Here is a 13,050-nt window from a genome sequence, read left to right as displayed (position 1 = left end):
TAGACATCTCCCGGACAAAGGAAGCAAAAGACAGACTCTCGGGAGGAGAAAGCTGTCTCTCAGGAGAGGGAGTGGGATCAGAAGGAAGACCCTCAGACTCCTCGTCAGAGAAATATCTGGGGTCCTCCTCTTCCTCCCACGAGGCCTCACCCTCGGTGTCAGACACAAGTTCACGAACCTGTGTCTGCAACCTCGCCCTGCTCGACTCGGTGGAACCCCGTCCACGGTGGGGGCGTCGAGAGGTAGACTCCCTCGCCCGCATCGGCGAAGCTCCCTCCGCCGACGTAGTCGGGGAGCCTTCCTGGGAGGTGGCCGCGGTCGGCACCGCACGCGGTACCGACGTCGGGGACCTCAACCTGGGCGATGGGCCAGCCGGCGCCACGCTGAACGGTACCGGAGGCGCAAGCACCGCCGGTACCGGAGGGGTAGGGCGCAACAGCTCTCCCAGAATCTCTGGGAGAATGGCCCGGAGGCTCTCGTTTAGAGCGGCTGCAGAGAAAGGCTGAGAGGCCGATGCAGGCGTCGACGTCAGAACCTGTTCCGGGCGAGGAGGCTGTTCCGGGCTGTCCAGAGTGGAGCGCATCGACACCTCCTGAACAGAGGGTGAGCGGTCCTCTCGGTGCCGATGCCTGCTGGGTGCCGAATCCCTCGGCGACCCAGAGCTCTCGGTGCCGACATGGGGAGGAGACCGGTGTCGATGCTTCTTCGACTTCTTCCGAAGCATGTCACAGGAGCTCCCCGGCACCGACGAGGAGGACGTAGAATCCATCCGTCGCTTCCTCGGGGCCGAGACCGAAGAGGGTCGATCCCGGGGGGGGCTGTACCGCAGGAGCCCTCAGGGTAGGAGGAGACCCACCCGAAGGCTCACCGCCACCAGCAGGGGAATGGACAGCCCTCACCTGCACTCCTGACGATGCACCTCCGTCCGACGACATCAGCAGACGAAGTCTCGGTACCACCGACGTCGATACAGTCGCCCGATGCCTTGGCGCCGATGCAGAGATCCGATGCCTCGATGCAGTCGATGGAGCGGCAGCCAAGGAAGATGGTCCGGACGCTGACGACGTCGATGCACTCGATGCCTCCGGTGCCGATGCCGACGAAGAGCCCGAGAACAAAACGTTCCACTGGGCTAATCTCGCTACCTGAGTCCGCCTTTGTAACAGGGAACACAGACTGCAGTTCTGAGGGCGGTGCTGGGCCCCTAGACACTGAAGACACGCAGAGTGCCTATCAGTGAGCGAGATTACCCGGGCACACTGGGTGCACTTCTTGAAGCCGCTGGAAGGCTTCGATGTCATGGGCGGAAAAATCACGCCGGCGAAATCAAAAGCCGAAATGGCGAAAATTGAAGCACCAAAATTTAGAGGGAGAAAAATCTCGACCGAGGCCAAAAGAGGCCTACCCCGACAACGAAAGAAAACTTACGGGGCAAAAACTGAGAAATACGGGAAGGGCAGAAAACCCGAAAGGGTCTTCCGGAACACTACCGGAGCGCTTCCCGAACTTTTTCAAGGAAAAAAAAGGACAACAACACGTCGAAAAGGACGCGCGAGGTCGACTCTCTGGGGCACGAACGGCGTAACACGACCGTACCGAGTGCGGACGAAAGAAGACTGGCCGGCTCGAGCCGGTTTCGGGCGGGAAGACGGCCGCGCATGCGCGGTGTGCATGGGCGCGCGAGGACTAGCAAAGGCCTTTACTAGTAAACTTTCCGATGGAGGGGGCTGCCGAGGACGTCAACCCATCAGTGAGAACAAGCAGCCTGCTTGTCCTCGGAGAAATAAAAATACATCATCAGATGGATTCACATCAGGTGTCTCAGCATCCAGTCTGCAATCTTACCCATAGAACTTTACAAGAGCTGTTTTCTGTATATAAAATCTACTTCATCAGTGGGGGGGGGGGGGGGGGGGGGGAGAGCTTTATAAAAATTATTCACAAATGGGAGAAAACAGAGGTCAATACTGAAAAACAGCTGAGCACCTACAGTTAGTTACCAAAGTTGGGCACCTAGAACCTAACTTTGCTCCCCCAACCTAAACTCCCTTCTGCTCCTATCCACCTGTCAGGAGCCAGATAACATAAGTGCTCAGATAGCAGCTAATCTGTGGCAAATGGTTTTTCCCCCCCAACTTGTAGATCATTTCTAGAGTTCTCCATTCATAGTAACCCTTTTATCCCCTGTGCCTCAGCTCTAATCCCAGGGTGATGCTGGGCCAAGCTGTACTCATTGGCTGCATCATTACCTTGGGTCGAGTTACTTTTTACTTCCCCCCCCCCCCCCCCCCCCCACGCCTCAACTCTAATCTCTGGTTTTGTCAACGTCAAGGGTCACGGATTTGATATACTGCCTTTCTGTTACTACAATCAAAGTGGTTTACATATACCATATGTAAGTACTTTCTGTCCCTAGTGAGTTCACAATCTGTTTTGTACCTGGGGCAATGGAGGGTTAAGTGACTTGCCCGTGGTCACAAGGAGCTGCAGTGGGACTTGAACCCAGTTCCCCAGTTACAATGTAAACAGGCAGAGGAGGCTCACCTATGAGGCAGAGGCGTAGCCAGACACCCACATTTGGGCCCAAGATGGGTGGGCAGAACTCCGCCCTGTCCCACAAGTGATTTGGTTTCTCACTCTCTTGCCTGCATGCTATATAGTCTCTCAAACATCCCCCCTACCCTGCATACCTTTTAAATAGCAGATTTTCACCAGCAGCGAGCAGCAACTAATACACACTGCTCATGTTGGCCCCACAGTCTTCCCTCTGATGCAACTTCCTGTTTCCACATAAGTGGGAATACATCAGAAGGAAGGCTGTTATGCAGGAAGAACAGTTGTTGGGAATTTTTGGCTGGTGGGGCTTGGGGATCCCTGCCAGTCACATCATAGGTGTGCTACTACTGGGTGGGCCTGGGCCCATCCAGGCCCACCCTTGGCTACGCCACTGCTATGAGGCATGCATAATCCAGTTGCGACAGAACAATGTGTTTTAAACCTGTAAAATTGCCTTTATTAACTGTTGAACTGCATTTCTCTAGTTTGGCCAGCAGGTGCATGTTTATGTTAAATCTACAGTACTGTGAGCAGTATAAAACTCGTTGACTGGGCTCCAATTGGCCTGGAGTCACTCAGTGAAGAAGTGACTGTACAGTACTGGGAGCAGTATAAATGAGATAGAGATTTGCTGAAGCCTACTTTGTAGGAAGTAACAAATGTTTATTTAGTGTTATAATTGATCCATATTTCAGTTACCTGCTATTGTTTGCTAATTGCACATTTTTTGTGCATTGTTCAGTTTTAAGACAATAAACAATTTACTCTGATGTCTGGACTGATAAAGAATCCTTTTGGTTTGTGTGTTGGGCCTGTGAGTGCTTTCCGGGAACTGTGAAACCACTGGGAGTGTGGCCCCAGTAACATAGAAATCACTGGAGATAATTTGAGAGCAGGAGACTCACCCAGAGGTGGTTGTGACCCAGTCGATGGGAGGAGGGTGCTAGTGTAGAGCACAAGCGGCAGGTGCAGGCAGACCTGAGCTGTGCTGGGGATAGACCCTTTAAATGACCATCGGATAACCCCAGACGGGTGGCTAGGTGTTTCGCAATACCAGTGCTCACCAATTGTTTGGTGGCCGTAACTCCACCTCACACGGTTGCTGAAAGTGAATGACCCCCTGCAGCAAGCTCTGGTATAAGACATCCAGACAGCAACTCACCAGAGTTCCCACCAGGAGCCAATGCTGACTCTTCTGCATAGAAGGATTTGACGTATAGGAGAACGCTGAAGACCAGAGATATGGCAGAAGCCGAGACCGCCAGCTGCAGGAAATGGTCGTGAATATAGCTGAGCCGCAAGCCACAAACCAAGGCTGCACCCACCAGCATGACCGTAATGACAAATGCCTGGAATGCTGGAAAGGGAAAAAAAGGACACCAATATTATTTTCTGGACATTCAGAGAGATTTAAGAGCCAACAGGCTTCATGGTTTGTGGAATAGATATCTGAAAAGAGGGTGATACCCAGGGCTTTTTTTTGAGGGGGTACTGAGTACCGACACCTTTTCCATTGTCTGCTAAAATTGATCCATGGTCCCCAAGTTTTAATGAAAGAACTCAGGCTCTACATACCAATTCTGCCTTGTCATAGATTCTGTGACTGGTTGCAGGGAGCCTGGCTATTGTGGGGTGGGTCCCTTAGTGATCACCCCACTCCTGAAGGGTGGCCTGGCATTTGAGTACTAACACCTTTTTTGCTAGAAAAAACGCACTGGTGATACCACTGATGTCTACAGAGGTGACTAACATGGGACATGCAGACAAGTAACAATGCAGAAAGAATTCATACGACATCGCAGATATTCAATGGACATATTTCATCAAGGTGAAGTGGTTACCGTTTCCAGCTCACCATGAATGCGATACTGGAGTCTGGTCTGGTTCTGAAGTGCAGTTCCCTTTGTGACCTGCAGGAGGCAAAACACAAGTGAGCAGAGTTAAACAAATGACGTTGATAATTAATGGAATCTCCCTCATTCCCCTCCCATCATTCAGCACAATGAAGTCTCATTCATTCCACTCACCGCTTCCTTCACACACTCTACTGGAGTCTCACTCATTCCTTCCATCACTGATGTCATATACTGCAACAGAGTATTTGTGGCCTTTCACCTCAGGCTCTTACCTTCCCTAGAGGCAGCAGGTACAGAACGGCCTGGAAGAAAATCCATGCCAGGAGCAGCAGGACTGTGTTTGGGTTCCAAAGAGTGCCAAGTGCAGGGAGAGGGCCTGGGATAGACAGCACACTGGCCTGCTCAGTGATACATGTGACCAAGAGGTAAAATACTGTGGCAGGCATGAGGAAAAGGAGGACCACAGCTCCTATGCAAGAAGAGACAAGAAGCGGTTAAAAGTGACAGTGTACCATGGTTATGTGTGAAAACCAGGAAATAGGAAACCAAGGGAGAGGCAAGTAATAAACATTTGTTATGTTTATTACAAGACTTAGAATACCCCCATTAACACAGGATTATACAAATAATGCAGCAAAAGGAAGACAGAAAAGGGACAAAGAGCAAGAAAAATAAGGAAGACTCCCCTGTAGAGACCAATGCCTAAGCATTCTGCAGCCTGGCCTCCTCCCCTCCCCTCTTGAAAATTTTAAAAAATTAATTTTAACCCTTTTTGTTATATTTGAGGCATTCATGTGCTCATTCTGCTAGGAACATGCAGGAATCCTTGAAGTTTAGCTTTACTAATATGCTACTCCTTCAGTGAGGAAGCCAGGAGGGGTCATTATTAAACTGAAGAACAGCTCTAGAATCTGTTCTTCTATGGTTAAACAAGGATTTTGAGGGGTTCTCACCTACAGTTCCTCCAAATTCCAGCTCTTTGGTCCGTGGCACTCTGTGTTTGTCTGACATGGTCTTTACTACTGTCCTCTCCTAGTGGTTCATCAGTTGTTGGAGGGAGGGAACAGGCTGGGGGTAATTCACAGATCACACAATACACAGGGGATATTTTCTGAAATAGCTGACTGAGGGCTGGACTTAGAGCAACATCATCAATTCTGAAGGAGTTCAGTAAGGCTAAAGCAACAAAAAAAAAAAACAACAAAAACACGTTTAGGCTATATATTCAGTCACAGTTGTTGTGGTTTTTTTTTTGCAAATTTACATCTCAGTGCATCATCACTGAATTTGGATACTACATATATCAGAGTTCATCTCCAATACTGGTCCAGTATTCCTTGCTGCATGAAGAAAGAGAGGATAGGGCAAAGAAAGTAGCAGTAGATCAGACTGATTTGTCCGATGTGATCTGGATTTTTCAGTAGCAGTTCAAGGCCAGTTACATTCAGGTACAATGGGTATTTTTCCTGTCCTTGGAGGGCTTACACTTACAGTCTTAATATATGATCACTCCTTCTTTCCATCTGGAACTTATCTCAGTTCTCTGTCATTTTACTAGAGCTGTCAAGTTACCCAGTTCTAAGGTCAGTCCTAGATTTCCAACAACCCTATCGGGTGCATTATGAGACCTGCTGCAGCGATTTCCACGGGCACTGTAGCTTAAGATCAAAAGCAAGACTTAATAAAGAGAATCCATTCTGAAATCCCGTTGCCCAATTTGGAGTCACCAGGTGACTCCTAGAATAAGTTGAGCCCTCTGAATTTCCCCACTTAATCTCCCTCCCTTCCGCATGGCTCTGCTGTTTTTCTTAATAGAAGCTTACGTAAAACCAGGGCTAAATCTAGCTAAAGAACATATATAAAGCCTGATCACACGCCCTCCACTTCTCCTGTACTGCAATTGCGCCCCTCGCCCTCACCCCCCAGCGGTCTCTCTATGCGTCATTCTCCCAATGGCACCGGTTTCTAGGGAGATCTAGTCCTGCAATTTACATACCAGTGCCTGGTGAGATTTTCCATCGACTTCACAGCAGAATCCATGTATCAGGTTCTGCGTTGTTTCGGTTATCTGAGAATGAAATAAATGCAGACCTTATACCAACCTATGATTTCAAAGCGCACCACCCTCTCTCTACCTACACGTGTCTCTTTAAATCTCATCTCTCCACCAGCCCATACTGTCCTCATCGGCAGTAGACCAATCAGAGGCAGCTTCGACCACACCTGCTCCAATCGGTCTGCCGGGTTTGTTGTTCCTCCGCCTCCTCACCACTAGGGTAAACTAAGGAGGTTTGGGATAAACAGAAGTGGTCTATCTGAGAGGGTGTGGGAGGGGGGATCCAGCCCAAGGAATGAGGAGATGTTAACCTCATTTGTGGGATGTTGCAACTATAGTAACTGATGGTGTGCATTTACCAAGGTTAGATAAAAACAAGAGACGAAGTGACGTCAAAACATTTAAACCAATTAGGTCAATCTCAGTTTCTCCTTCACCGCGCACTCGCGCAGCCATCATCGCCGTACACTCAACACAAAGCAAGCAAACCTATGAGCTGCTGCATACACGTTGTCGTTCTTGTTGTTGGTAGCATTTTTATTTAACCTCAGTTATATTTTCAAACATTTCGGCTTGTGCAGTATACGGATGTCACAGAGGAAGTATAATAACGGAATAACTTTTTTATTAAAATTGCTCTGGCTCCCAATCAAGGATCGCATTACCTTCAAAATCTGCTCTTTGGTCCACAAGATTGTCTACGGTGATGCCCCAGGTTGTATGATTGAGTTGATAGATCTTCTGACCAGAAACAGAACGTCACATACCTATTTGAACCTCCACTATCCAAGCTGCATTTGGCCAAAAATGGCCAAAAATTCGATGCATATGTTGATTTGTATCTAATTTTTCTTACTTAAGTACACAAATGTGGCGTGTGATCTGACCACGTTGTAGATTCTATACTGGCATCTCCCAGGACTACATCTAACATCACATAACTATCATGCACTGAGAAATAATAGGAGAATAAAGCCAAAATCTCTCAAAAGTTGGTCAGTAGCATACCAAGGACAGTGTGGTGGAGATGGTCCGCCACTGCGCAGAGCAGGCATGCATCTGTGGTCTCTACCAGTCCCCTGCCCCCTCTGATGTTACTTCCTGTTCCGGGGTCTGGGGACCAGCAGAGCCGACAGCTGCACACCTGCACTGCGCAACCCCTTGCTAGGAGGAAAGGTGGTGGGGTGATGCGCTTCGGGGGAGGGGGGGTAACACGCCTTACGGGGGTGATGTTGAGTCAAGAAGGAGCTGGTGACTCTTATTTAATCTCAGTGGTAATTCCAAAGCCTGGCTGGGATCATGCTAAGGTGGAGAATTATAGGTTTATTGCCCTTATTATTGTAGACTGTAAGATTTATGTGAAAATATTGGTGATGAGGCTTTCTGTTTTTTTGCCCCATCTAATACATAGAAACCAAAGTGGGTTTACACCTGGGAGATTGGCTTTGGATCATTTTCATACTTTTTGGAATGTTTTATCAATGGCCTCCACTTTGCCTGACCCTTTTGTTGCTTTATCATTAGATGGTGAAAGGCATGTGCCGGAGGAGGTGGTAACAGCAGTTAGCGTATCTGGGTTTTAAAAAGGTTTGGACAAATTCCTGGAGGAAAGGTCTGTAGTCTGCTATTGAGACAGACATGGGAAGCAACTGCATGCTCTGGGATTTGTAGTCCACCATTCTCTCTCTCCCTCTCTTGTGCCCTGAGTTTAACATCTCTCCCTTCCTCCCCTCCACCATCATGCCCAATATTTCTGCCTCTTTCCCCTATGCACCATCTCTCCCTCCCGTCCAACCCTATGCCCAACATTTCTGCCTCTCTTGCCCCTATTCCCACTCTCCCCTCTCTCCCTTCTTCCTGTCCTCCCTTCCACCCCATATCCAACAATTCTCCTCTCTTGCCCCATCCCCCATGCAGCATCTCTCCTTTGTTCCTTCCCTCAACCCACAACTGTCCCTCTGACTCTCACGCTTCAATGGGTCCTGGATAGTGGCAGTGATTCCCACACGCTGCTTGCCACTAACCCAGAGTCCTTTCCTGTGTGGCGTCCCACTGCCCATGCAGAGAAACAGGAAATTGTGACAGAGGAGGATGGTTTGCAGCAGAGGTGAGGCTTCCAGGTTAGTGGCAGGCAGGGTGTGGGAATCGCTGCCACTGTCCGGGACCCATTGAACAGAGCAATGCAGGACCATGGGAGCCCAGCCTGTTCCCTCCACTCCTCAATGTCAAGGTGCACCCACTGCTGCGTGGGCCTAAGCTCCTGCTTCCAACACATGAGAAATTGCCTCTTCAGCTTACAGTTGTGCTGCTACAACAGCTCCTGATCTCCCATAAAAGTTTTGTCATAAAAGTCATGAACCCATTCATACACAGAAGCAGCGCAAGCTTCTCAGGAACTCACCGACAAAAAGACAATGGCGTAGCTGGAATCCACTCATACATAGAAGCAGCAAGCTTCTGGGAACCCACACAGACAAACAGCTGGAGCTCATACAGGCAGAGAACGCAGCTGGAAGATGAAGGCGTCTCAGGACACACGAACTGGAAGTGCAGAGAGAGGCTAATGAAGCAAAAGTGCCAAAAGCCGAAGGCAGAGAGTTTTAAGTCTCCGTTGGCGCACCCAACATCACAGCAGGTCATCCATGCAGGTGCTCACCCCCATGGGCCACGATGACGTTCCCAGAGGCGCCAGATGACGGATTCCTCCCATAACCCAACAGCTGAGAAGTGTGCCAGAAGTCACAGTAAGACCGTGACACCTCTTTTCTGCCAGCTGTCTTCTTCCCTCCTTTACTCTAACAGTTATTCTAATTTCCTCTCTCCTCTGCTCCGGACAGGGCAGGTGCAATGGTGTTAGATACCCTGGTCAAACTTTCAGCCTTGCACTAATAATCATCAGGCATTTTGGGCTCACCGTTGAAATTTTGAAAATTTAACATTCATAATCATCCCATTCTTGCGCAGACACATAATCAGTAATCATACTTTGAAATATTTCACCATTTAGTCAATCAAATGGTTATGTACCCAGCTAATTAGGATTCCACTTTATCAGATATTTTGACATGTATTCTCTGTTACTGCCCTCCTGATAAGTGGGATAAGGCCTATCCATTTTTTTGTGAATTATTTTTTTTAATTTATATTTCCAGCCCTTATAGCTTGATTTTAGGGGACACTAATGTGCATTTAGAGGATTTGCAGAGTGCTAGAAGTTTCTCTTTTTTGTCCTCTTTAAACTATTCTACCCCCTCCCTCCCTCTCCAACCCATGATAAAAGGTCACCAACTAAATTTAATTTCCTTTAGTGATAATGGATCCTTTGTTCCTAACATTAGCTTGTCAGATGTAATATGGGAACAGATGTTATGTTGAGATCATTTTCATTGTTCATTCACTATTAATTGGTATCATGTTAAGGGTTCTTTCAAATCACAAGCTCACTATTACTTCTGGACTTTGTAGATGAATGGTCTGAGATTAGTCTTGGAAATCTGAATGAAATAGCTCCTCTTCACTCAAACTTCAAGCAATCTAGATAGAGTGACAAAATGGTTTACCCCCAGACCTACTGAAACTAAGGTGTCTATGTAGAAAACTAGACCACAAATGGTATCAAGATAAAACTGATCTTTCCAGATGTATCTGGTGGGAAGCAGTTCATAATTATAAAAAGGCTATAAAGTCCGCTAGAAAGAATTACTATACTAGATTGATTGGCAAGGATTGTTCTAATACGAAACAATTATTCTTGATTGTTAATTCACTTATAAAGTCTTCTGTTGTTCAAAGTCAAGATTCTGAATAATTCCCATTCAGCCAATTAGCTAAATATTTCCAAGAAAAAATAATTAAGCTTAGAACCGGGTTTACTGGTAATAATTCAGATTTAACTTTTGCGTTTTCTTCAAGGGAGGGGATATCTGTCAACCGAACATGGAGTGAGTTTTGTTCTATTCGTTGGAATGATTTTTCTAAATTACTCAAGAAATACGTTTCTTCCTACTGCATGTTAGATATTTGTCCACCATACCTTATTCAATTAGCACCTCCAGTGTTCTGTGCCAAGCTACTATCTTGGATGGAGTCATAGTTGTCCTGGGGTCATTTCCCTGGTAGACTTGGGGAAATAATTATAACACCTATAACTAAGGGGTTCTTTTACTAAGGTGTGCCGAAAAGTGACCTGCGCTGGCATAGATGCGTGTATTGGACACGCACAGGTCCATTTTTCAGCACACCTGCAAAAAAAGGCCTTTTTTTGGCCAAAAATGGACGTGCAGCAAAATAAAAATTGACAAGCGTCCATTTTGGGCCTGAGATCTTACCGCCACCCATTCACTTAGCAGTGAGTTCTCACACATTAACTGGGCGGTAATCATCAGCACGTGTACAATGCTGATTACTGCCCAGTTAGCACATACTGGACGTGTGTAAATAATGAAATTACCGGACGGACCATTCGGTAGCCGGGTGGCAGTTCCAAACGGGTACGCGTAGACACCTATGCGGCTTAGTAAAAGGGCCCCTAAAGGACTTTAAACAATCCAAAAATTTAGTGTGCAACTATAGGCCTGTGGCTTCAGTTCCATTCTTTATCAAGTTGATGGAAGGATTGGTGACATTACAGTTAATTAAGTATCTTAATTTGCATAATATTCTTCATGCTTCCCAGACAGGATTCTGTGTTTTGTTTTGTTTTTACACTGAAATAGTTTTGAGTTCCCTTTTAGATCATGTTAGGGCACTTCTGAACGAAGGGAAAAGTGCTTTATTGCTTCAGTTTGACTTATCTTTGGCTGTTGACTTGGTGGATCATACTTTTCTCTTACAAAATCTAGAGGACATGGGAAATACGGGGAATGTCCTAAAGTGATTTAATGGTTTGCTGACCAGATCATATAGGGTCAAGCTGAAGGATGATTTATCTTCCCAATGGCACAACCCATGTGGAGTACCACAAGGTTCCTCCCTTTTCCCTGTATTATTTCATGTATTTTTGCGATCTCTTGGTTTACTGTTAGAAAGTAATGTTTTCTTCATTATATTTACGCTGATCATATTTCTGTACTGATCCCATTGCATTCAGTTTCTGATATCGATCTTTCTAGAGTCCATTATTGTATAGATTTATAGGATAAATGGATGTGCTATCACAAGTTAAAACTTATACTGACTAAACAAAATTTCTGTGTTTTGACAATAAGTCAGAGTGCATTCTTAAAACTATTAATTTTAATCAAGTTGAATATAATCTTTCCCACAGTTAACATTCTGGGTATTCAGGTCAATAGCTCAATTTCCTTGGAGGCACAGGTTAATACGGTAGTTAAGAAATGTTTCTTTTTGATGAAATTGCGCAGTATTGGAAAATATTTTGAAATAGGTCAATTTGAGTGTTTAACGCATGCGCTCTTATTATCATATCTTGATTTCTGCAATTCAAAGTATTTGGGTTGTGCTAAGGGGTTGTTGAAGAGACTCCAAACCATGCAAAACACAGTTTTATGCTTCATGTTTGGATTATCTAAATATGATAGTGTTTCATTATTTTTTGTTAAGCTTCATTGGTCCAACCCCCAAGCCAGTTTAATCCCCGTTCTCCTCCTTCCTAAGTCCTAATGAACACTTTCCTCCATCTCCCATCCTTGATCCTACCCTTTTATAAGAATAGCCATACTGGGTCAGACCAATGGTCCTTCTTTTCCTGCTCCTCGCCATCCCCCAAAGTCATCCTAGTCTCTGTTTTGCCTACATCTCCACTACCGCGATCCTGGTGCTTCGGTTTTCTTCCTTGGACCACCTCAATCCCTGCTGTGCCTCTTTACCTCCCTGAGGCTATCTCAGTCTTAACTCTTCCTCTTTCCCACCATAGCTCTCTCCTGGACCTTGTGGAATCTCTTCTTACACGTTCTGACTCTCCTCTAACTGCAGGTGTTGCTCATTGATCTTGCAATGGTTTTTGGTGTAGCCCGGGTTCTTTTCAGATAAATTAAACAGCAAACAATCCCTGGACACAGAAGCAAAGAAGGACTAAAGTCTCATAAGCCTTCATTTCCGAAGGAGACTTTCAGGACAAGTGGCAGGGGGCATGAGGACTCTGATAGGGGAAGTGGTTAGAGCCAGTACAAGGGCGGTGGGCACCCTAGATGAGCCTTTGGCCTTACACCCCCCCCCCCATTCATTTTCAGGTCCCTAACCTGAAGCCCCCACCGCCTAACATTTTGATAATTAAGCTCAATAATCATGATTATCACATAAACATCCTATAAAAATGTCGGTTCATTTCTTTTAGTCTGTGCAGATGTCCAGATTTATTGTTTTACTTTGACTAATGAGTGGGCTGGCCCTGGTGGTGAATTATTGTTTTCAGATCCATGCATATCAATGGACCTTACATGTGCACCATTCATGCATCCCAGAAAGTAAGGTTTCTATTACATTTCAGATTACTAGAATGTGCTCATCAAACAGAGTAATTATTTTGTATGTTAAAAGTAATTTTGTTGCATCTACTATGCATAAATCTCTCTTTACAATGCTGAACCGTTATAGATAAAAACAAAATGACAATCTGGAAAC

General features: G+C 46.2%; 1 protein-coding gene across 5 annotated transcripts in view; it reads right to left on the bottom strand.

Moving 5' to 3' along the window:
• Positions 1–6,566, bottom strand: part of TM7SF2 (transmembrane 7 superfamily member 2) — a 49,298-nt gene extending 42,732 nt beyond the window's left edge. For 2 of the 5 annotated variants that reach the window (XM_030219397.1, XM_030219400.1), the window contains exons 1-5: positions 6,409–6,543; positions 5,366–5,588; positions 4,685–4,881; positions 4,412–4,466; positions 3,719–3,913 (exon numbers count right to left, since the gene is read on the bottom strand). In XM_030219397.1, coding sequence (XP_030075257.1) covers positions 3,719–3,913; positions 4,412–4,466; positions 4,685–4,881; positions 5,366–5,423 — 505 coding nt within the window. In that variant the 5' untranslated portion in view covers positions 5,424–5,588; positions 6,409–6,543. Of the gene's footprint in view, positions 1–3,718; positions 3,914–4,411; positions 4,467–4,684; positions 4,882–5,365; positions 5,589–6,408 lie in introns of all 5 variants that reach the window. The other 3 variants (XM_030219398.1, XM_030219399.1, XM_030219401.1) reach the window with 3 other exon arrangements.
• Between the last annotated feature and the right edge of the window lie 6,484 nt (positions 6,567–13,050).

This window comes from Microcaecilia unicolor, chromosome 11 (assembly GCF_901765095.1).
Source record: "Microcaecilia unicolor chromosome 11, aMicUni1.1, whole genome shotgun sequence".
NCBI classification, from domain to species: Eukaryota; Metazoa; Chordata; class Amphibia; order Gymnophiona; family Siphonopidae; genus Microcaecilia; species Microcaecilia unicolor.
The sequence above is the reverse complement of the archived record's forward strand: the minus strand, read 5'-3'. Positions and strand labels throughout refer to the sequence as shown.